Source organism: Engraulis encrasicolus, chromosome 9, assembly GCF_034702125.1.
Source record: "Engraulis encrasicolus isolate BLACKSEA-1 chromosome 9, IST_EnEncr_1.0, whole genome shotgun sequence".
NCBI classification, from domain to species: Eukaryota; Metazoa; Chordata; class Actinopteri; order Clupeiformes; family Engraulidae; genus Engraulis; species Engraulis encrasicolus.
In genome coordinates, this window is record NC_085865.1 from 25896429 (window position 1) to 25920927 (window position 24499).

The 24499-nt window shown below is 42.3% G+C and overlaps 2 protein-coding genes across 2 annotated transcripts in view; one reads left to right on the plus strand and one right to left on the minus strand.

Annotated features, from left to right (window-relative positions):
- LOC134455638 (glycogenin-1-like) overlaps nt 1-4735 on the plus strand; it is an 18142-nt gene extending 13407 nt beyond the window's left edge. The window contains exons 6-7 of the mRNA XM_063206834.1: nt 1547-1760; nt 3691-4735. Coding sequence (XP_063062904.1) covers nt 1547-1760; nt 3691-3819 — 343 coding nt within the window. The 3' untranslated portion in view covers nt 3820-4735. The remainder of the gene's footprint in view (nt 1-1546; nt 1761-3690) is intronic.
- On the minus strand, nt 4474-24101 carry si:ch211-217a12.1 (alanine aminotransferase 2-like). Its single transcript, XM_063206833.1, has 12 exons — nt 23985-24101; nt 23293-23488; nt 18599-18688; nt 18075-18183; nt 17180-17310; nt 15104-15347; nt 14246-14325; nt 13573-13709; nt 11030-11204; nt 9812-9967; nt 8074-8186; nt 4474-7763 (listed from the first exon to the last, which is right to left on the minus strand). The coding sequence occupies exons 2-12, from the start codon at nt 23428-23430 to the stop codon at nt 7673-7675; spliced, it is 1464 nt and encodes a 487-aa protein (XP_063062903.1). The 5' UTR covers nt 23431-23488; nt 23985-24101; the 3' UTR covers nt 4474-7672.
- Between the last annotated feature and the right edge of the window lie 398 nt (nt 24102-24499).

Sequence of the window (24499 nt, forward strand, 5' to 3'; positions counted from 1 at the left end):
TGTGGTCAGTTTGAGAACCCTTCTCTTAGTCAGACTATTCACCGTCTTCGTATTGAACCCATCCCCCCCACCCCCCGCCTCTGCCCTTGGTTACCAAGGCTAAGCTAATATGTCCGTCGTGAACTTTGCAAGCTGCCTCTCAAAATAGACCTCTGAAATATTTCAAGACGGCTCGTGTTGAGTGGGTAGCTGGTGTCTGGTAGACAAAAGTTTTCTGGGATTTTTTTTCCCGCCCTCGTTCCACTATGGGAGGAGGTCCCATAAACACTGGATAGTGACATGTAATACTAGACTAATCAAGTCATTGTTTGAAACGTTATGCTAGGCTGCCAGTTTGCTAGGTAGGTAGCCATTGGTTAGCTAGTATGTCTGAAAATACGCCATCCTGCCAGTAGAAAACTTCTTCATAGCCTGTAGTAGTCGCTTGATTGTATGAGACCATGTCCAATGTCTTGCATGCCTAGGCAGTCAATTGTGCCAACTATAAACCCCTTGTTAATAGTCATCATTTGAAGTGGGCTTATAACATGTTAACTGTCACAAGCAGATGATCTCCTTTTAATCTCCCTTCTCGTTGAGCAACACCTGGGGGGGTTGTATTCGTCTCGTGCTCATCAGAGGCTGTACCTTGGAAAGTAAAATTAGACAAACACATTTGAGACTCATGCAGACGTCATTCCCAAGCCAATTCTATTTTGAAACATTGCACATCGTATGAGAATATTGATTCAATTACAGTGTCATTTAAATCCCCTCCCCCCTCTTGCTCCCAATGGCTCCCTTTCCACGGATCTCTCCTTGATTATTGTTTTTTTTTTTTTTTTATTATTTTTTTTACACGTTTAAAAAAAAATCTTGGGTTAACTCCTTTGGAATATATGACCTGGATGAAAAAGAATCTTCAGACTGATTTAGGGCTGTCCTAAACGATTATTTTTCTCCCGATTAATCTATCAGCTATTTTTATTCTCGAGAAGTTGATTAGTCAAACGATTCATTTTTCAAGTACTCTAGCACTTTAATCTTCATGGAAATTGGGGAAAAAAGAGAGAACCCGTTAAAATTGGGTCCCTTAGCTCACAATGAGCTTTAAATCATGGTAGTAGCTTATTTACTCCGTGATGCAACGTCCAAATCATACGTGCTGGGCAATTTTAGGTTTCAATAAAGTAAGTAAAAAAGCATTGAATTAAATGAAACGATTAGTCGACTATGAAAAGTCTTCTCGACTAATTTTTATAGTCGATTAATCGTCCCAGCCCTAGACACTTTTTGGCCATAGCTCAGATGGCTAAGGCACTCTGGGGACCCGGGTTGAATTCTGACCTGAGGTCGTTTCCCGATCCTCCACTGTCTCTCTCTCTCCCACTCACTGCCTACATCTTCTTGCACTGTCATCAAAGAAAACAATGGGTTTGTAGTGAAGTGTTACATTTTAATAGCATGTAGTGTTCTTAATGTGTGCATTTCGCAGGTTTCTCCACAGGTCTCTCCCTGATGGAAGCTCTAAGGCCATATTTAATTGTCGTTCGTGTGCACGTTGCAGGTTTGGTAGTAACGCCAAGGTGGTCCACTTTCTGGGCGCCATGAAGCCGTGGAGCTACACGTACGACACGCAGACAAATACGGTCAGGGGGGACGTCCATGCCTCCTCCGCACATCCCAGCTTCCTGCTCAACTGGTGGAACACATTCAAGCAACAAGTGCTTCCCATGATGCAGCAGGAGTATGGAGACAAGCCCTTCCACTCGGGATGCGAGGTGAGCTTGAAAGACAATTCCCTAGAAACTGATAAGTGCTGTGGTCGACTCCAGGCTCCTATGTAAACTTTGCACCATATTGCCCGAGACCTCTCGGGCCTTGAGGTGAGCTTGAAAGACAAGTCCCCAGAAACTTATAGATGCCATAGTCTACTCCAGGCTCCTACGTAAACTGTACCACCATATTACCATATTGCCTGTGGCATCTCTGAGCTTGCAAGACCGGTCACTTCAGACCTGTATAAGTTTGTAGACCCCTTGGTCAGCTCTAGGCTCCCACATAAACATTGCCGCCAAATTGCCTGAGGCATCTCCGGCTATGATTTTCCCGCTTGCAACATCCCGATTGCGTCAGTGTGTGCAAGTCAAACTAGTTACTCTGAGGCAAGCACAAGCAACAGGAGTAACTGAGGCAAGGCTCTATCTTGGGAAGTGAAATTAGACAAACACATTTTGAGACTCATTCCGACGTCATGACCTCTATTAACTGAGGAGCTACTGAGCCAAGAGACCATAAGCAACTGTCATTTGTCAGAGACGCGGGGGTGGGGTTGATGGTGGGTGGTGACGGTCATCTTGTCATGATCTGTCATTGGTCATCTTGTCCCTCCAACGACACTCATGGATGGCACCTATGCCTAGCCAGCTTACACAAAGCGCCATCTAGTGTGGGCAAAATACAATGTCTATAGGGCAACCACAAGGCATTACATTAATTCTGGGATTGAGAGTACAGTTGCAGACTACATTACTACATTGCTTGGCAGATTCTCTGAATTGTCTGCCTATACTAGAATATGAATTAAACTGCAGATGCTATAGTTGCATTGTAGAAGAAGAGGGAACGAGAGATCATCAAAGTAACATTGTACAGGACCATGCTGATGGGTTAAAGATATCGCTGTTGAGGTTGGAGAAAGTATTGAGTATATAGACATTAGTTTTCTGCTGGGACCCCTTTTTGAACCAAATAATATTTTTTTGCAACCACCAACCCTCATTTTCCAAATATTTTTGTAATGTCCATTAATATTGCAACATTTATAACATAATTTGAAATTCACAGGAAAGGTAAATACATTTGACTACAGTATTCAAGTGAAGACTCTTGCCTACCGATTTATAGAATTATGCTCACTGCATGAACATAGTCTACAGAAACAAAAAAGTCGCTTTTCTGCGATTCCACTGCGGGACCTTCAGTATGTTTGCCCCTCATAGAGGATATTGCGAGGATGAGTGCTTTATGTAAGGGTTAACGTTCGGCGAGAAGGTCGCTACCGTGGAATAGCAGCACGACAGAGAGAATCTTTAGACCCCAACACGGAGCGGAGGGGTCTTGTTCTCTCTGAAGTGCTGCTATTCCACAAAGCGACCGACTCGCCGAAAGTTAACCCGCTTATTATATGGATATACTTAAATGATTCACACATGGCGGGGACATTTCTTTAGGCCTATTTAATGTTAAGATTGTTGCTGCGCAAAACAAAACAGTGCCGTTGTGGAACACCGCTAGGCAACAGCTAGGTAGCCAGGACAACAGGTGTTGTCTATCACAGCAGCTGATTAGAGTCTTGTTGAAAAGTCGCTTTAGCAGTGAAAAGTCTTGTTGCCATTGACAGCGGTCTGTTATAGACCAACCCGTCCGTTATCGAAAAATAACAGACGTGCGAACGTTGGGGAGCCCCGTTGAAATAAATGGAGCATTCGACCGATGACGTCACACCATATAATAATAATAAATTACTCACTACTACACTCGACTCACGTAATCTGCCTTCCCCCCTTTACCTCTCTCTCGCTCTCGCTCTCTCTCTCTCTCTCTCTCTCTCTCTCTCTCTCTCTCTCTCTCTCTCTCTCTCTCTCTCTCTCTCTCTCTCTCTCTCTCTCTCTCTCTCTCTCTCTCTCTCTCCCCCCCCCCCCCCTACAGGCGGCACCTGCACAACCCCCCATGTCCTCAATGGAGCGGAAGCAGAAGTGGGAACAGGGCCAGGCAGACTACCTGGGAGTGGACTCTTTTGACAACATCCAGAAAAAGCTTGATGCTTTCCTTAAGTGAAAAAATGAGGAGGGGGTTTGAGGAAGGTGTTTTTGTTGTTTTCTAAATTGTCATTTTTTTTACATAGCTTGACAGTTTGAAAAAAAAAAGTAGAACATAGACACTCAAGACAATGTAATTTGAAAGGCATTGTGAGATGTTTTTTGTTTTTCACCAGCTCCGCTGTGCTGGTACAGGATGCTTATTTCACGCTTCTTTTAAGCCTGTCGTACACTGTGAAACAACAAGCCTTTATGCTCACATTATGTTTTAGCTCCCCTTACAAAGGGTTCCAGTCAAAATGTAAACGAGCAAGAAAAACTGGCCACTTTCCTATCTGGGAAAACGTATTTTATCTGTAGGAAATGGCCATGAATTCATTTGGGGAAAAGAACATGATTTTGCCCTTTTGAAAGCCCATAGTTAAGAGATAAACATTCTGTGTAGCACTGAGGGCGTACTGTGCCTTGTAGATGACAATACTGTTTAAACAAAAGGTTACTGTGTAACACGGGGGTCGCTTTCTATGACTTTGTATTTTCTAGTGAAGAGAGAATCTAAGTCCCTCATCAGAAATCCATACACACAAAAGGTATTGTCCTTTTTAAATTGGATTTTGTAAAGTCTCGTTTCCACAGAGGGACAAGTCTCGTCGCCCCTGTTTAATTATTGTGCTTTTGTTTACAGCTGTCTTTTGCACCTATATTGTCCTGCAGCTCATTGGCTTAAGGGTCCCTTGCCAGCTTGTGTTGTCTGTACTGTACCTTTAACTACTAAACACTGAGTGCCTGTTACACTCCAGAAGAGGTGTGCCTCTGAATGTGTGCCTTTTTGTCTATTTTTTACATCTGCCCTTTTCAGGCCCTCGTTGGAGGGGCCTTTGCCCGTTCCCTGTCGTCACCTACCAAATAAATAAATAAATGCTAGATTGAATAAAGGCTAGTTTCTGGTTTGTTATTTCTACCTTCTTACTCCCTGTGTATGCTCATGTTCTTCTGTGAAGCACGGTTTCAGAATATTTCCCAAACTCAGTCACACCCTTTCCCCCGTCTTCCAAGACGGTACAGTCAGTACTATGTACAGTTATATTGGACATGCATTTGTTTGTTTTTAAAGATGGTTTGACAACAAAGGTTCTTTTTTCAGAGTTATATCCTTACCAGATGGCGGGAGTTGGGTAATATCCTTTGTACTTTGTCAAATAATAGTGGACAACAATGTCTTGGGGCCGAGGGAAAAACAGCGAGTTTGAGTTATCATTGCAGGTCTTCCCGCATTTTCCTTCAGTCTTATGGCATGAGGCACACCAAAAAAAATAATTCATATCTTATTTAGAAAGCAAATTTGCAATAAGGTGGATGCTCTGCACTGGTGGGAAACATTTCTCCAAGGAGGAATGACATCGAGGCACAAATTCGGATGCTGGAGGAAAGGAATGGAGAAACCAGAATGATTTGTGGCCCATGTTCTAGTTTTGCAAAGGCCAAGGCCACATGCATTTCCTGTCATATCCGCAAAAACGTTTTTCAGCCAGCAGAAGTAGCACAAGTAGTTCCTTTTTGAAGGCACTTGCTTTGACTTCATGCATAGAATATACAGTGTGCTGTATCATGGTTAGGAATATGTAGTAAATAAAGTATGAATCCAAGATTTGTTGTAAATACTTCTGTTTCATTGATATTGCACTATGCATGCTTAGTAACGGACTGCTGTTGTATACTATCTATAAATTGATGTCATAGTGCAGTGCTAAAGAATTGTACAGCATGTATAGTACAAAATGTACTATTTACTAGAGCATATCATAATATATCTCTGTCCTATGATAAACATACTGATATATTATACTACAGCAATCAATAATGTTCTGTAGTAAATTATAGTATTCCATCCCCTGGGAAGCCGGTCACAGCAAGCTGTGTCAAAAATAGTCTCTTACTTGTGTTTTTCTTTTGACCAAGTGGCCAGTAGGGTGCACTGTTGATTGTAGTAAACTTGATTAGGTAATCCTAAAAATGATGTAACTGGGTTAGTGAGTCCATTCTACTGATGCTTGAGGGGAAACATCACTATAAAAGTAACTGTGTTACATGTGCAGATAGATGGTTAAAGTAAATGCATTTCTATAAGAAAGTGCAGCTTGGCCTTGTAGACTGCATCCATACCATAGAGATGTAGGTCACCTTAAACAGGATAACTTCTGCCAATTGCAATATGCTGCTGTATTGCTCACGCTACTCTTGACTTGTCAGTACCCGGTCATGCTGCACTTTTCGACTCAGCCCTTTCCGAGATCTAAGCTATTCTAATGTTTATATTAAATACCTTAACATGGGCCTACTCCAAATATTATCCCAAAAGGTATCGCTGTTTGCTAGTTGTCTGCTGATGTTGCATAACCTTTTGGATGTCATTGGGAATAAATCAAGATGTTTTTTTGAAATGTAAACAAACGCCTGCCCCCCATTACAATGACTAGGATCTCGTGAAAGGCTGAAGAAAAAAAAAAATCTCAGGCACTGACAAGTCTTGGGTAGTGTGACCATTACAACTGCATGGCGAAATTGGCAGAAGTTATCCTTTAACAGTGATGTCTAGTCTCAGGTAACTTTGAGGCTTCCAAAGCAAGTAGCTCTGTTGAGTAATCCTTATAAAGACGAAAGCACATTAAAGTAATTTCTCAGAAACTTCTGATCCACTGGTAAAATCTTCAGAACCATCATGCCATTCTCTGACCATGTCTGCCCCACTGTGGATAAAGTAGCAGTGCATAGGGATGAAGGGATAGTTTCCCTCTTATCGGATAAATAATTGTAAACCTTTATGGATATGTCTTTTTATTATTATTATTATTATTTATAGTGTTTACAATAGAAATACAAGGCCATTTCGACTAAATAAAAATGGCTTCATAATGTTCGTAAACTCAATATGTACCATTCACTTGCCAAAGGCCACACGCTGGCATGGTGCTACATTGCGACAATACCGGTAGCTATAGTGTTATGTAAAGGCACAACTCTGGCATACTTGGCATCAACAAAATCTCATCACACACAGCAAATTCCCCTGTTGGTGATATTAAAACTACATTGTGTGATCTGTACAATACTCATCACCTTCAAACCTACCATCTAATAAAACAAAGTCCCTCTTTTTATATATTTAGATTTCACAGTCACAATACTGAAGTTCATAAGGGTTGGAGCAGGCGTCACCCAACGGTTTTTTTTCTTCCTTTTAAGGGTGCTGACCAAAATATTGTAAGACTGAAAAATGAAAAAAGGTCGCACCATGCATAGGTTTCTTTATTACACAGACGCGTTTCGGTGCTCTGCCTTCCTCAGTGGGCCCACTGAGGAAGGGAGAGCGCCGAAACGCATCTGTGTAATAAAGAAACCTATGCATGGTGCAACCTTTTTTCATTTTTCAGTCACAATACTGACAAATGTTAATTCTTTCCTTGTGTCCTTTCTTCGCATGAACTGACCCTGAGTTAACCCGGAGATGACGCAGACCAAAATGGTCTTACTTTTGTATACATGGCATCAAAAAGTCCTTTTCCCAGTCAAGGTTCACATTAAAACAGACAACAATGATAAGCCAACAGACAAGTACCACAGAATTAAAATATTAAAAAAACACAACTTCACCTTGAAGACACATACGTAACTCATTACCGATTAAAGTGCTTATGTTAGTTGTTTAAAATCCAGGCGCACTTTAACAAAACAAAAAAATCCACAGGCAGACATGTCCCAACTGTTGAGGAGCAGTCACAAAAGAACTGATTTTCATTTCCCGGTTGAGCTGTCCACTGCCATGCGTGTCATGAGATGTTCCAGCCCCTCCTTCCTGTTCGTCTTGGGGCTAATTATGAGTACCGCTTTGTGAAGTCCAGGTGGAACTCCTTCACCTTCTCCACAACGATCTTAAGCTTTTCCGTTGGAGGAAGAATAGTCATCCTGTATAGGCAGACATTGTTGAGAGGAAATAGGTTTTGTAGTGTCTTTTACAATCAGATTGTATCAAGTTTATTGCCAAGTCTGTTCAATAGATAAGGAATGATGAATGTGCAATGCCGTATATATCAAATTAAATCGAAATAAAAATAGGAAACAAAAAGGTGTCTTGCATAATATCAATCATTCTTTCAATTCATTCAACTATACTTGCTTAGACCATTGCACACTGGTTCAAACCGTTCAAACCAGTTTGATCTGAGCTGTTGGAAACTATAGCTGTTGAAGTGCAGTGTACAGTAGAGACACAGACCTGAAGTGGAAGGTTCCTTCCCTCTGTCCAAAGCCACTTCCGGGCACCAGGCAGATGCCCTTCTCCTCCAGAAGTGCCATGCAGTAAAACATGTCTGCAGCCTGACCCTTCTCCTGCGCACGCACACAGACACAAAGTTACAGATGACCAATGAGTTAGCAGAGGTGCATAAAAATCCTGTGATATAGTCTGCACAATATTTGACCAGACTATGATTTCTGCAATGACTGCAAAATGAATAAGTTTAACACCAACACCAACGACTGGCAGTTTTTTCAACTTTTTTTCTTCATCAAAATCATCTCACTGATGCTGTAACGCGGTGCTAGGAGGTTATGAACTTGCTGTGCCACCCTACATTGGATTATATATACAGCTCCAGGCCACTTTATTAGAATAGCATGAAAAAGTTGATTTATTTCCATAATTCCATCAATAATGTTAAACTGTCATGGATTATAGATTCATGGCCCAGAAATGAAACCCCATTGAAAATGAATGGGGGTTTATTTCTGGTGAGTTAAAATCAAACTGGTCAGTTAACACCAAAACGTAGCATGGGAATCTACGGGTATATTGAAGAGTGAAGTGTGGGACACCAGGTCAACAAACAAGAACAGCTGACGGCAAAGCATCAAGGATATCTGGCCTCCCATTACTCCCATGCACTGTTTCTGCCATTGACTTCAATGTTAAACGCATCATGGTCGTTATTAAGACAGAGAGAGTCCTAACCAAGTATTGAACATTGCATGTTATGTAGAAAGTACCAAATTTCAACTGATTTGATGTGCACTGATGTGAAACGAATTTTGATGAAGAAAATTGTGATTTTATTACAATATTCTAATAATGCGAATTTCCCAATTCATGGGTTTTTTGAGCTGGAAGGCCAAATTATGTAAAAAGGAAAAGTTTAATGATTGCAATAGTTAAACAACTGGGCCATGCATCTACAATCCATGACAGTTTAACATTATTGATGGAATTATGGAAATAAATCAACTTTTTCATGCTATTCTAATAAAGTGGCCTGGAGCTGTATTAACTGCCCTACGTAGGTTTGAACATGTCAGCTGTCTTGCTGTACTATACACTGAGAGGCAAAGTGGAAGAGAGTCAATGTCCACTTTGAATATGTCAGGAGACCCAACAAGGGAGGGATGAAACGATTCCACGTCAAGACCAAACATTGGAAACAACAGAGTTCAAACAATCAGTGCTCAATTTTGGCAGTTCCAAACCCTCTGTACGAAAGTAGGAGGGTATGGTAAGGCCGGGCAAGCATGCCCTAGCCGTGGCTCAAACGGTTGGGCACTGCACTGTTATGCCAGAGACCCGGGTTCCATGACCCCAGGTCATTACCCAATCCTTGTGAACTGAGGAAGGCAGACAGGCCGAAACGTCACACTAAAAACGTGTTTATACAGCTCGGGAGTGTGCACACTTCTCTCCTCCTGCAAGTGTTTTATTGGTTGCCAGCACCTCATTTTCTGGTGTGCGTTTTTCACCTCCACTCATCATTACCTAATCCTCAACATCTCTCTCCCACTTATTTTCAATCCAGTTCTTCACTACACTGTCCTAATAATGAAGACGAAAAGCCCCCCAAAATATATAGATATGACGGGCTCAAAGGGCTGTAAACAGTCCTCGAGACATACAGAAGGTTGCCGACCCCTGTAATGTAAAACAACGAACAGAAGTCTTAGTCTCAACCAGCATGCCACCAACCAACCTTGGCTGCCTCGATGGCCTTCTGTGGCAGCTCAATCCTGGGGAAGGCGTACATGGCTCCCTGCACCGGGTTGCAGTGGATGCCGGGCACCTTGTTGAAGATCTCCTCCGCCATCTTGGCCTTGTCAGCCAGCGCTGCCAGCACTGCTGCCCGCTCCTGTTGGGAAACACATACACATACGTAAATACATAGCTGTTTTTTTTTTTTTTTTTTTTTTTCTTTATTAAGGCTTACAAGATACATACATCACAGGATATTATTCATGCTTTTCTCCTTTCATTGTTTATAGAGTCCCTTCCCTTGCCAAATCCACAACTGGTTAATTAAAAAAGTATATATAGGATTGTTTATGGCAGAAGAATCCCCAGAGAATATCCCACCATAGTCTTCTCAACACTGTTTGTCTAATCCACTTTTTCCAACAAAACTTTTTTTTTCCCCAATTACAATGAGAAAACAGGACAAGAATTGAACATTGAGGGGAGTTTCACTGTATTGCTTAAGAAAAAGAAATGACAAAATGAAATAAAAGACATGTACAGTATATATTAAAAAATGGTGCCTCAAGCAAAATCTGATCTTAAATTCGCTTGTTTAACATATCCAGTCCATCTTTGCCAGATCCTGGAGAAGTCTCCTAACTTTTTTTTTTAGGGAGTAGGTCAACTTTTCCATTGTATATACATCATGAATTACATCTAACCAATACATAGATGTTTGAAAAATGTGACAGGGTTGTGCAGGCGGAAGTACAGAGGATTAATGTTAGAGACACCGTCTCCCTTTTATATTTTAAGTTGCACTTTAAAAATCAATTGATTTAGGTGCTGATCTGCAAGACTATCTAACACTGTGCGGTCCAGTTCTCGATTCTGATTGGCTGATAGCCGTGGTCAATTGAGCGTAAACCTACACCTTCCAACATAAGATTCTATGCGCGTCTAAGTTAGACCAAGCGCATCTACGTCGGTAATGAGAATGTGTTGCAGTTGGAGTAGGGAGTCTGCAAGAAGAGCACATCTTTGCACCATCTGTGGTTGGGGTATTAGTGTGATTGCAAAGACATTTAATTCCTGCTTTGTTTATCGCCCCTTGCCGAGTTTTTGTAGCAAAGTGTGTGTCTGGCAGCTCGACGACGCTTGCACGCCGAGAAACGTTGCCGGGGAGAAAAAATGCAAAATAAATATCCCTAGATAAGTATGAAGTAGACAAGACAACCTTCTTGTAGTTTGGGTAGGAGGGTTCCCCGTCCTGAGGGGGGTTCATGACAATGTCCAGGAGAGCCTGTCCGGTCACTGGGGGGCAGAGGCGCACGGACACCATCTTAATGAGCTGGGCCTTCACTTCAGGGTCCAGGTTGATCACCTCCATGTAGCCCCCACGGAATCCACACCTGCACGAAAGACAGAAGGAAATATACATGGGTTACACAATAGTAAAAAAAACCAACTTCATATTTTGTTATTGAATAGGTGTCAATCCCAGTTTCAGAAATTAAAAACCCTGCCAATAAATTTGACCCAAACAGCTCTGAATCAGCTGATTGTAATGACTACTCTAGACAGGTAAATCCTCAGTGAAGTCACCTGTGTTGGAGGAAAACTATAGACACCTCTGCATGGGAATATAGCTTAGTGGTATGCTTATGGTAGCTTAGTGGTATGCTTATGGTAGCTTAGTGGATAAACTGGACCAAACTAAATCCTCAAAATCATCTCCAACCTCCCCTATATGCAATTGTCAATTACAAATGATCACACAGTAAAATAAACCATTCAAAGCAAAGTTCCAATTTGTTGTCACATAAACTAATAACTTAATAAGTACACCTCTTTAATCAACTGTGCTTCAATATATAACCAAAAGAGGGCGCCATTTAGCCTAAAAGGACCATTTTGATCTGTAGTCAAAATTCCATGCTGTTAGCCAAATGTGCAATACACCTTTGAAGAATGAAGTGTTTACAAGTTGTCTATGCCTCAAGCTCTCCCTCTCACACAATCACTCACACACACACAATCACTCACACACACACAATCACTCACACACACACACACACACACACACACACACACACACACACACACACACACACACACACACACACACACACACACACACAACAGTAAAAAGGTTATAAAGGACAATTAAAAAGTAATTTGCGTAAAAGCACTTAAATGTTTCAAAAAGAGAAAAGGGAATGCTTCACTGGTTCCTGTATCCAGTTAGTAAATAAGGGTGCTCATCAAAAAGAACTTGGGCATCCAAACTTCCATGAAAAGATAAAAAAACACTATTTGAGGCACTCCTTACTAAAGTTAAAAAGACTATTGAATACTGGCTACATGCCTACACGTTTCGACCCATTGTCTTCATCAGGGCATGCCAAACAATTGCAGGTGAAAGGTATATCAGGTAAGGAGGTAGAGCTGGGTCACACGACACAGAAAGCCCGCCCCTCCCAAACCACACAAGGTAAATACAAACAACCATTTATCAAAACGCAGGCTTCGATAGACTGGCAGAGCATAAGTACGCCATAAGAACTCAAAATCCCAGCAACCCCATGGCTGTTCATTTCAGAGAAGCTGGCCATACGGATCTGAACTCGGTGAAAGTAATGGCAATAGAGGTCGTAAATAAAAACATAAGGGGTGGCGACAGATTAAAACGGCTTCCCCAAAGGGAAACTTGGTGGATTGTTAAATTGAATGCCACAATATTTCCGGGCCTCAATGAGGATGTGGACTTTTCTCCATTTTTGTAAATGTCTTTTTATGCTTTGAATTAACTTTGAATGAATCGGACTGTGGGTTGAAAAAGATGGTGGATTGAGAAAATGAAAAAGACTGTTTTGATACACTTTGATAAATGGTTGTTTGTATTTACCTTGTGTGGTTTGGGAGGGGCGGGTTTTCTGTGTCATGTGGCCCAGCTCTACCTCCTTACCTGATATACCTTTCACCTGCAATTGTTTGGCATGCCCTTTGGCATGTAGCCAGTATTCAATAAAGGCTTTTTAACTTTAGTAAGGAGTGCCTCAAATAGTGTGTTTTTTTATCTTTTCATGGCACTTACAGGTTTAAATGTTTAATATAAAATAAATATCTGAAATATTGTCCTCCTCCATAACCTCTATCTCTAACCTTTAACCTATTGATCCAAGATAGGTGAAAATAAATAAATAAATGTATTATATTTCCAGCAGATTTATTGTTATTTTTATATTTTATTTATATATTTATTATTGTCTATGTGACTTTGTCTCTATGAGTCTTATTTTTAGTCAGTGCTCAGGCCTGATTCCAGAGTAACTGAGTAAAGTAGTTGGGTCAAAATGTACAAGTAAAAGTATTCATTTTAAAAACTACTTAAAAAATTCAAAGTACTAGGAAGATCCCCCTGACAAAGAGGGCTGGTTGGAAATTGTTCAGGACATACATGTCATGGAGGACCTGACCCACAGAATAAGACTACAGATGGACTCCTGTGTGAAAAAATGGACAAAGTGGATCATTTACATTGCAGTGACCAATTGAACATATGGGACATCGTTTACCAGCTTGAGTCATATCCCAATCCGGACAGTTTATAGTTTTTATGTTGTATGTGTGTGGGTTTTTTACACCTTGTAATTGTTAAGAAAGAAAAATAAAGTTTAAAAAGAAAAAAAAAATCAAAGTACTCATAAAAGCTTCTCAATTACAATACAATACAATCGAGTAAATGTAATGAATGACTTTCCACCCGATAGTACTCACTCTCCCATGTAGCACTTAGACGTCGACATGAAGGAGGCCAGCTCCACTTTCTCAGAGTATTTGGGTCCCATTTCAAACAGCACCTTCTTGAAAGAGTTGAATTTGCATCCCTCTGCATAGATATTATCCTGGTACACCTGGACATGGGTACAAGAATAGAGAGAGAGAGTTTTAGTGTCCGGCACATAGCCAATGAGAGAAAAATCCCGGGTTCAGAAAGTAAAAGCCCTGAACCCACAAATTGGATCCAATCACCTCTGAATCAGCTGATCCTCATAAGTAAGTGCTCAAGACATGTCGTAATAAGTGCTCAAGACGGGTAGAAAAGTTACTCAGTGAATTCGCTGGAAGGAAAGGTTTTTGACTCATCTGGACAGAGGTGGCCAAAATAAAAGCAGAAGTAAGTTTATGGTGCAAGTACAATACAAGCACAAGGTGTTCCATAGCAGTTACACAAGTTATTCCATCATACCTAATGAGGTGGCTAGACGTTATTAGTGAAAAGACCTTAAAAGCTACCTAAACTTAAAGAAAACCCCCAAATTTGATCCAGCCAGCACAAATTTAGGTACATTGCTCTATATTAAGTGTAGACCAGTATCTCAGTGAACTTGCTTATGTTTAATTTGGCAACGTCTGCATCTGCACAAACCATAAGCTCTAAGAATCATACCTCATCAGCCATCAAAAAGAGATTCTCTTCGGCAGCAAACCGGATCACGTCCTCAATGCACTGTCTGCTCTGTACCTGGCCTGAAAATACACAGGTCTTTGGTCAAAATCCATGCAAAAACCTGCAAACAGGTCTGTGAAGATTCTCATTCATTCACGCTAGTCTGCGTTAACAGGTGGACTTGTTTTTGGAAAAACAGGTCTGTGAAGATTCCAAGGTCAAGCTAATATAAAAAGAGCTTTCCTAGTTTTGTAATGTGTGGTAGTTGTGAGATCTGTATTCTCCCCCCACGCATCGTAGGTTCATGTCATCTCTCTGTTGTATGATGCTTTGGATAAAAGCATCTGCTTGATGTAACTTAATGTAATGGTATCCATTAGAGATGTCCGATATTGGCTTTTTTGCCGATATCCGATATGTCGATATTGTCCTACTCTCAATTTTCGATTCCGATATCGGCCGATACCGATGCCGATATATGTGGGTTATTTTTCCTCATAACAAATTTGAGGTAACATTACAAATCTGCTGTTGTGGAACAAAATATGCTTCATTTTATTGTAATGCCCCACTAGATGTATTCTCGAATGAAACAAAGCTTTCCAAATATTAACATCGTCTGTGCAAAATAGAAAAATAATAAAGGAGAAAAGTGTACAGTAATTCAAGCATTATTATATCGGTTTTGATAGGTCAAAAATCTGATACCGATATTGACCGATATTACATTTTATGCTATTATCGGGCCGATAATATCTGTGGGCCGATATTATCGGACATCTCTAGTATCCATGGTTAGGTGAGAATAACTTTCCTTGACTGAGGCATTCCATGAGGTTAACCTTGTGCCTGCTTTACCAGTGGGGTTGCCAGGGTTGATGACACAGATGGCCCGCGGGACGCAGTGCTTCCTGGCCTCGGTCACGGAGCGCCGCAGCTCGGCGATATCCAGGCTCCAGCAGTTGCCCTCGTCCAGGTAGTAGTTGATCTGCACGGCCCCCAGGTCGGCCAGGGTCGCCGAGTACAGTGGGTACTGCGGGATGGAGATCATCACCCCGGTCCTCGTGGCACCCTCCCCCGAAACCAGCAGCTTCAACATGGTCTAGAGGAAAGGGGCAGAGGGGGGTTTAAACAGGGATGGGGAACCGTTTTCATTACAGGGCCACTACAAATTTTATAAAGTCTTCCAGGGGCAGTACTATGAACACATCAGGATTTCCCCCTGCACTTTAGACCTATATTGAAGGCAGCCACCTTTACAACAGACCCCACCTTCTCTAGGTCCCCTGAATATAACTTAATTGTATTGCAAATGTAATTTCTAAGATTTCTTTACAACACATGTAATATTTCATGTGAAACTGCATAACATTCAAATTATATCAAGGGCCGGATAAGAAGGCCTCAAGGGCCATAAGTGGCCCTCGAGACATAGGTTCCCCACTCCTGGGTTAACAGGAAAGACATTGTGAGGAGTATGTTAAGCATGAAACCATAGACCAAGAAACACTAGCAGCTTCAACATGGTCTAAGCGGGTTAAGGGGTCAGTAAGGGGTTAAAAGGATAGTCATCATGAGGAGTATGTTAAGAATGACACCATAGACCAAGAGACACTAGCAGGTTGTAGGTTGGAGAAGGGAGTGCTGTGGTGTGGAGTGGAGTGGTGTGGGGCGGTGTGGGGAGAAAGGACAGAAGTCATGGCAAGGTGTTAAAATGCAACATAAATTGGATGACAAGTCAAAGGCCAAGAATATGTTGAGCATGAAACAACAGAGCAAGACACACCAACAGCTTCAACATGGTCAAGGAGAAGGGGGCGGTGAGGAGTACAAAAGATTGACACAGAATAGTGGAGAGGATTAAAATTGAGCAGAGATGGGATAAAGGTCTGTGCATGTTAGGGCTGTAACAATACACTCAACTCACGATTCGATTCGTATCACGATTTTCCACCTACGGTTCGATACACACCACGATTTTTAAAGTGTATCCTTTTGATGATCGTTTCGAGGTAAAATAGGTTACAAGTGGTTACTAAGAATGTAAAAAAAAGTTTACAAATAATAATGATATTGATTTGAAGCTTGGAAGCACCATCACATCATGTCATGTGGTTGTTTTCTGAATTGAAAGGTAACAGAACTTTGAAAGAGTGTATCACGATACAGTATCGTGACCGCGTGTATCACGATTTCTCGATTCGATACAATATTGTTACAGCCCTATTTCATGTTCATCATGATGCAGCATACTGTAGGTGGAAATCTGAGCTTCAGAAACAAATCATAAACATTGCCAAATATTTGTCCCAATCTGAACCTGCTGCTTCCAGCAAGTTCCAACATGGTGTAGGAGAAGGGGGTGGTGAGAGGTAAAAGGATGGAAGCCATCATGAGGAGTTCCAATATGGTTCCTCCCTTCATTTCCATCCTCCAGGCAAAACAAAAACGCTGTGGTGCGCAGCTCAACATCATCGGTGACATCTCAATTAGCTTTTATTCAATATCTTGCAAAAAGCGAATTCAGAGGTTACAAAAACTTTATTTTGAATTTGAATGCGCTTCCAGGACTCAAAAGTAATTTGTGAGGTGGTCTTTGGATGGGAAAACTTCCAAGGCACTCACATGTATTGAAGTTCAAAATTCTCTCATCTGCAATGAGGATGTGGAGCGGGGGACCCCCCGACCGCCCAACCCTCCCCCCCAAAAAAACACTCTGATCTGCTTGACAATGTGAAGACCTTAATATGTTCTACACAGGAGGAGGGACAACAAGGCAAGAGAGGCCGGAGGCCAGAGGGAGCAAGTTAATGAAATAATGTGTGCTACGTGCACAGGCAGACTGAATACCACAGCAGTGTTTTTACACTGAAGCTGTGACCTCCATCTTTAGCGGAACAAACCCAACAGTTCGGTCTCTCTGGTTCTTCTCACCGTGATGGCATCGCTGGCTCCGGAGGAGAGGAAAATGTTGTCAGGGTTGGAGGGGATGCCGTCACGGCGCTCGATATAGCGAGCCACGTCTTGTCTGATCACTTCGATGCCCTGACTCATGCTGTACGAACCTGACACAAAACACACAAGCAAAGACCAGCCGTCAGTGCGACACAGCACAGTTTATCAACGCACAGCAAAAAACAGCCGTCAGGTCAAAACACACAGTCGCTTTAACACACCAGGCCTATATTCCATTCCAACTGATATGCCATAGGAACAACTCTACAGTTCTGGATGAAAAAATAATTTAAAACATTTTAAAACTTTTCTTTATTTTTGTTTGTTTTCAGTACTGTATACTATGAAAATACAGCCGCTTGGCCTTCAGCAAAACCTTTGATGTTTGAAATGCTGCCATTCCCATCAGCAGTGACTATGCTTATAAATGACTAATGCGTCTATCACGAGTCAGCCTGGATGTCACATCATCACAGGGAGTCCTTTCACAGACACATACAGTACACACCCAATTCAGATAAAAGGAGATAAACTAAACTCTCCCAAACTTCCCCACCACAGGCTAATATACACATCTCAAGAGGAAATATGGTTATAAGCCCGCAGAAGGCCAGTTCAGATCAGCAACGATAGCTAATGTGCACACCTCAACCCAACCCCCATAATAAAAACATAAGCTCACCTATTGTCCTTATACCCATATCAACCCAACTAGCTCACCTATGCTGCCCTGCCACATGGTAAAATAAGAGGGAAAAGACTGCGCTCACCTTTGATGCCCCTCTACAGGGCAAAATAAGAGGGAAAAGACTATGCGTTCACATTTGCTGCCCCTCCAAAGTGCAACATAAGAGGGGAAAGACTATGGGCTCACCTATGCTGCCCCCACCACATGCCTCCAGGATGCGGCGTGCTCTACTTTTGGCATCCTCTGGGAATTTGTTGTCCTCCAGCAGCTCAGGCAATGTGCACAGTGCTACGACCTGATGACATGGGGGTAAACGCAACCATCACGGAACAGGATATTAACACAAACACACTTTATAGGCCGGTTAATAATGAAATTAGTTAATGACACAAAGGTTTCTTTTATGTCAAGTAGAAACAAATGCTGAGTTGAGACTACTTCTGTTATGCGAGGGCAAAAATGTTTACAGTTTAAAATCTCTCTCTCTCTCTCTCTCTCTCTCTCTCTCTCTCTCTGTCTCTCTCTCTGTCTCTCTCTCTCTCTCTCTCTCTCTCTCCTTACTGTACTTAGCCTTTGTGGAGCGGTCTCAGGCCTGGATATTAGACATCATACCTGAGGTCTATCATTCTCACATACTGCATACGGTACAATATTGTTTGCTTGTTTGTTTCCTGTACTTTCAGACTTCAGCGAGCCGTTTGCACACCAACCTGTCTGAGGAAGGTTATTGGCCGTTGGCCCATGGCATGGCAGTCCCCAATGTTGGCTCGTATTACCTCCGTGAATGGCTTCTTCACTCCCTGAAGGCAAGGGAGAGAATGGCAGTCTAGATGAGGGGGTTATAACACAAAACATCACTTAAAGATCACTTGCTCTGTTGGGAATACGGGAGAGGTAAGCTTGCTTTCGTGTTGTTTTTCTGTAACAATTGTGCTACATAAACTGCTGGAGAGTCCTGAGTCTTATTCGCATTTTGTTGGTTTTCTAAATCAAATTCACATGTTGGTCTCGCTCAATAAGGTCAAAGGCCCTGCCGTGGCCTAATGGTAGGGCACTGGGTTACTACGACGGCAACCCGGGTTCGATTCTGGCCCGGGTCATTTGCCGATCCTTCCCCGTTTCTCTCCCCACTCATTTCTGGTCTCTTCTCCACTACCCTGTCAGAAATGAAGGCAAAAAGCCATAAAAATATTTTTTTTTAAACGAAGGTCAAGACCGTTTTCTGAATAATATAATGAAATAGTGTCTGGATATTGTAAATGTCTTCTCTCCCATAGAAGAAGTAATACATCATTTCAGTAGGAATGCAACATATGCATGAGGTCAGTTAAAAAACACTATGTATACATCCATATGCGACTACAATGCATCCATGCATTATGCAAACTGAATGCACGAAGGTAGCTGTCCTGAGGAGCTGCTATTGCATATGATTCATCAACAGTCAAACTGCTTTGACATTCAGGTCACTGGGAGGAGTATACATTTTATTGCCTCAATAGAAGTCAGAAGCAATAAATGTAGAAAAACTGACATGATGCGAATGTTCAAAAATGAAATGTGACAGCTTCAATTGTTAATGAAGTCCCTTCTAGCTTCAAACATGAAACAGAACCCAAGGCAAAAGCCAAGTCAAAATGTAATCCCTGTCTCGACAGACTGTTAAAACAGCAACCAAATGCATGCCCCTCAAACAACAGTAGTTTAACCCCGCTGTTTCAGTGTTGGCCAGTGCCGTGGGTGTGTGCAGAATGTATACAGTGAAAGGGGGCAAGACATGGCAAGACATTCTGAACTTATATTGGAAACTTCAGCCTGAAGATGCACGTGAGTGTACAATATTTAACTTTCCTTAACCTGGTGTAACAACAACCAAGAAACGATATACTAAGAATATAAGAATTATATACTGCACTCCACTCCACTGAAAAACAGCCTAATAGATGCCAAATTCACGCCCCACCACAACCTTGCTGTTTTAGCATTGGTCAGTATCTAGGGGGTGTGCACATTTTGAACAGTGAAAGGGGGAATCTGCTGTGCTGCCATGACCATGAAGGCATCTTGGACGCTTTAGGCAGACATAACAAGTGTCATGTATACTTAGGTACAATATTTAACCTTTCTTTTAGTACAATAGCCTGGCATAGATGTTACTATGAATAATGTTTAACTGAAGCACAGAAAGCAATGGTGATATAAAAACTTTTTTTAAATCACGGAACACTTTATACTGGCACACAGCTGTTTTCTTGTCCTTTTGTGTGGGGCACGGCACATGTTTGGTTAAAAAAGGCCTAATGACTCCTATGCAGCCAGATGGCAGCTATTTAAAAGCAGTGTCCAAATATTTTAAAAGCGTTACCGTCCTGGCCTCAGAAAACCCTCCTACATATTTCATCCAACCATTCCATAGCCTCATAATACGCACCGTTCTGCCAGTGAATCGCTGTAATAGTCAAAAGACTGAACTATCATAGGACAACACTACTGCAACAATACATAGAGCCTTTAGTAATACAGTTTGTACATGATGACTTGGCCATTACCATTCTGGTGACAGTACATTTCTAACAGGGGCGATGTCTTAACAGACTAAACTAGAACCAAATCAACACACAGTTACTGTAGATAATCTACTCCGTGTCATCACCTCTCCACAACACAGAAAGCATAGATTTACGCCAGGGAATTCTCCCTTCCTGAAGCAGAGATGACCTCTCACCTCTCACAATCAGATCCATGTGGACACGCACCAAAGCAATTAGTTGGCGCCTACGTCCCTCACAAATGGAGCCAATTTAGAAACACACCATAACCAGAGAAGAAGGGTGAAGAAAAGAGCCTCGTTTCATTCTACATGCTCAAGTGACATCTGTCTAAGTTGAAACACTGTGAGTGCATTCAAACTGCTCATGGTGAATGCATAGGAAATTTACAAACTGCTCTTTCCTCTGTCACACAAACACTCCCCAACACCACCACCACCACAAAAACACACATATTTTCATCTCTCTCACACACACACACATGCACGCACACACGCACACTTCAGTCCTCTCGCCTCTCATTAGGCCGCTTTGTTCCACCATTGCCCCATCCTCTGGTGCGACTCAATGCTGATCACAGTGGTAGCCCTGGCACGTGCACACAGACACCGCATTTAAGCAGAGCAGAGCAGAGCATAGGGGAGCAGAGGAGAGGAGGGTGCCCACTGGTGAATCTCAATGCCAGTCTGTGAGAGGAGGAAAACAGCCAGGCACGCCATGCCATGCCGGCATAAGACATGGACAGAAATACTACTGTACTGACACAGTGTTGTGTTTCTAAAGACAATTCTTTATGACACTTACATGGTCTTTCCATCCATGTGGAGAGTTTCTATTATTATCTTCTTGCTACCAAGATGGCAATCACCATGTCTTCAACTGTTACTTAAGACCAGGGCTCTAAATTAACACCCACCAATCGGCCAAATGCTGGTGAAATTTCAGTTTGGCTGGTAAAAAAAACAACTTACTAGCCACTTTGACCCATTAGTGTGTGCTTGGCTAGTAAGATTAACATCTACAAACCATTTTTTGGCTGGTGACGAAAAAAAGTTTATTTAGAGCCCTGGTTTAGACTCTCTGTAATGTCTTGCAACTGTTTTGTTGGTTCCTCACAGATGGACCCAACCGCTAGAATCCGAAATGACCATGCGGCCGTGCTTCCCACGTTGCATGAAAGGACTACTACCACGGCACACACCAAACTTTGCATGCTTCACTTCTTCCCACAACTAATGTTAAGATTATGACTCTCAGGTCAAATTAAATCTGTTCTTGGTGCGCTGCCACCGGTTCAGCTCCTGAGCTGGTTGTAGTCACAGGCACGCTTGTTCTGACTGGACTGGAATTTAATCAAATCACTCCTCATTCGTGACAACAGCACCAGGGGCATAAGTTTAGCTTTTACACAGCATGACCTCTATGTTATGACTGGCAGGTGGTTGTGTGACATGACCAACTGACTGACTGGCTGGCTGGCTGGCTGGCTATCTGACTGGATGAATGAGGTCCAGTCCTGTGCCCATAACGTCAGAAACATCCAATGAAGCTGGAACCTCGCAGTGCTCTTGAGGACAAGGTGAACACTTTGGCCTCATAGGCACTCAATTCCAAACCTCCACTGGACACTGTCCGACGCGGTCAAATGGTAAAACGTGTGCCATCGACGGGTGGTGCCATTCCTTGTCCGAAAAGTTCAGCTGTCCCCTGTCCTGTCCTTCAGCCTGTCCCTTGTCCTGTCCGCCTGCTAGGATGACATGTTTATCGCTTGGACGGACAGACTGGCTCACAAAAGGGCTGGTTCTTATTAGGGAGCAGTGGAGGGGAGGCAGTTCCTGACCAGCTAGGGAGAGAACAGCCAGGGACAAAAGGCCCTTTTGAAGCTACCCCTATTGGATTATGTAACCACCCAAAATGCAATTAGGAGCCTCCTGATTCTCCTCTTTATGTGCATCACACGTTGGGCCTGTAGCCTGTACTTTTGTGTGTGAAGAACACACACATATAGTTCTATAGCTCTAGCCCCAACGAGCATGGCTTGTGTAAAGGAGGACACACACATATAGCCCCAACGAGCATGGATTGAACAGTGGCAACTGGGGACTTGGTAAGGTTGTGTGTTCCAACAGTGAGGTCTTTGTTGAACATGACAGAGAACTGATCATTGGGGGTGCAGCTCAGCTCACACACACAGAAACCTGCATGGCAATATGTTAATTCAGATGTGTCATTTAGCTGCTAGAGAGTTGTTTCACACAGTCATGGGTTGTGTGTGAGAGAGACCTTGGTCGTGTCTATACTTGTTTCACACAAATGCTCCAGCCCTATACATCACACGGATGCCACCACTGAATCGCATGACGCAGAACAGATGTAACCAGTATGTTTAGGTAAGACTACATGCGGTCTCTGCAAAGTTCAAAGTCTGACTTTTGTGGATACTTCAACTGAAGTTCTCTTGTGTCTGTGTGCATAGGCAGAAAGAAGGACGGACATCTGGTACAATGGTGTGTGCATAGATTCTAATCTAAAAGAGTAAATATCATCAGACCTCAAAAACAAACTTATGGAATGAGTCAACTGGGAGAGAGGAAGTCATGGGGTCATTTACTGAGATATGGTTCTTCTGGCATTGTATGAGGTTGTGCAGCATGCACGTCAGTTACACATGCCTGACCTCATGTAGTGACAAGCAGTAAGTTATTTGGCCACTTAGGCTACTGACAAAAAACATCAAGGAATGCAATACAATCCAATAGCAAGTTTAAAAAGTCTAAATCATGGTTGACGATTGAAGATGAATGAAAACTCAACAGCACATCATCACGGATGATTTTGCACAAAGTGTAGCCTACCTCTTTCAGCTCCTTTTCGATCTGTGCAGCTCGTTGAACAATGGGTCCTCGCACGGCATACTCAACACGTTTCACATTGGGATTCATCGTGTCTAGCGTAAGCGCCCTCTCCGAGTGCATGATGCCGTTTTCTGTCATTTTGTGACTGCTGGCGAGTTGTCTCCCTCCAAATATTCGTCTGGGTACACTCCAAAATCTTCAAAAGGGGACAAAATGGAACGAATTACAAGAGTTGGAATCAGACTTGTGAACTCACAGAATACTTCACTTTTACATCCATGGGTTGCAGAACAGTCGCGCGACTGAAGGACTCGTGTGTTTCGCAGAAGATAGAGGGAAGTTTCCCCTGTTCACAATGGTAGCAAAAACAAATCTATCTGATAAGAGCTTTCGCTCGTTGCTGTGAAGCGTTCAATTTACTTATCGCCAACTGCATTCCAACATTAAAGTAACAGCAACATCTTGGTTGTTAGTGCTGTGAAACAAAAACATCACACTGCAAAACAGTCAGTTTGTGATGACAGCTAATTAACGTTAGCTCAGCCGAACTGTTTGATGCCTAAGCAAACAACAAATAAGACTTGCGAGTACAGTCGGCTTAACTGTTAACTAAATCAATGTTGATTTCAAAAAGTGCAGGCTACTTTCCGGTCGTCTTTTTTTTTCTTAAATAAACGAATGTGCGGACATACCAAAAACTTTCACTGGAGGGATGTGCACAGCTGCTTTCACGGCAGGATGACTGCAGCCACTACGATGACATGTGTTGTTTCTGTCTAGCAAAACTTGTAATTGGCCCAGTATTCTCTCTCCTCCCCACCCTTGTCCTCCAGCCAACCCACCAGTACGATAACGCCCGCCCCTCCCAACGTTATAACACCTCCTGTGTCAAATTGTTTATGTCAGAAGCTTGCTTCCTTTCTTTAAATTCATACTTACTTGGAAATAATATGAATGGCGCTAAGTAACCTCTAAAGAAGATGAATAGTCTACGTTTGACTCACCTACCTGAACAAAATAACATGTTCATCTGTTAGTGATTGATAGCTAGCACAGTGTAATAGCTAAGTTAAAATTAAAAGAAAATCTTAACAAGACTTGGCCTAGGCCTACATGAAATTTGGAGATGACACACACCTGAAATTAATCATCACCAAGGTTATTGGCTGACGATGATTGTTCATAATTAGGCCAACAGCTGACTTTG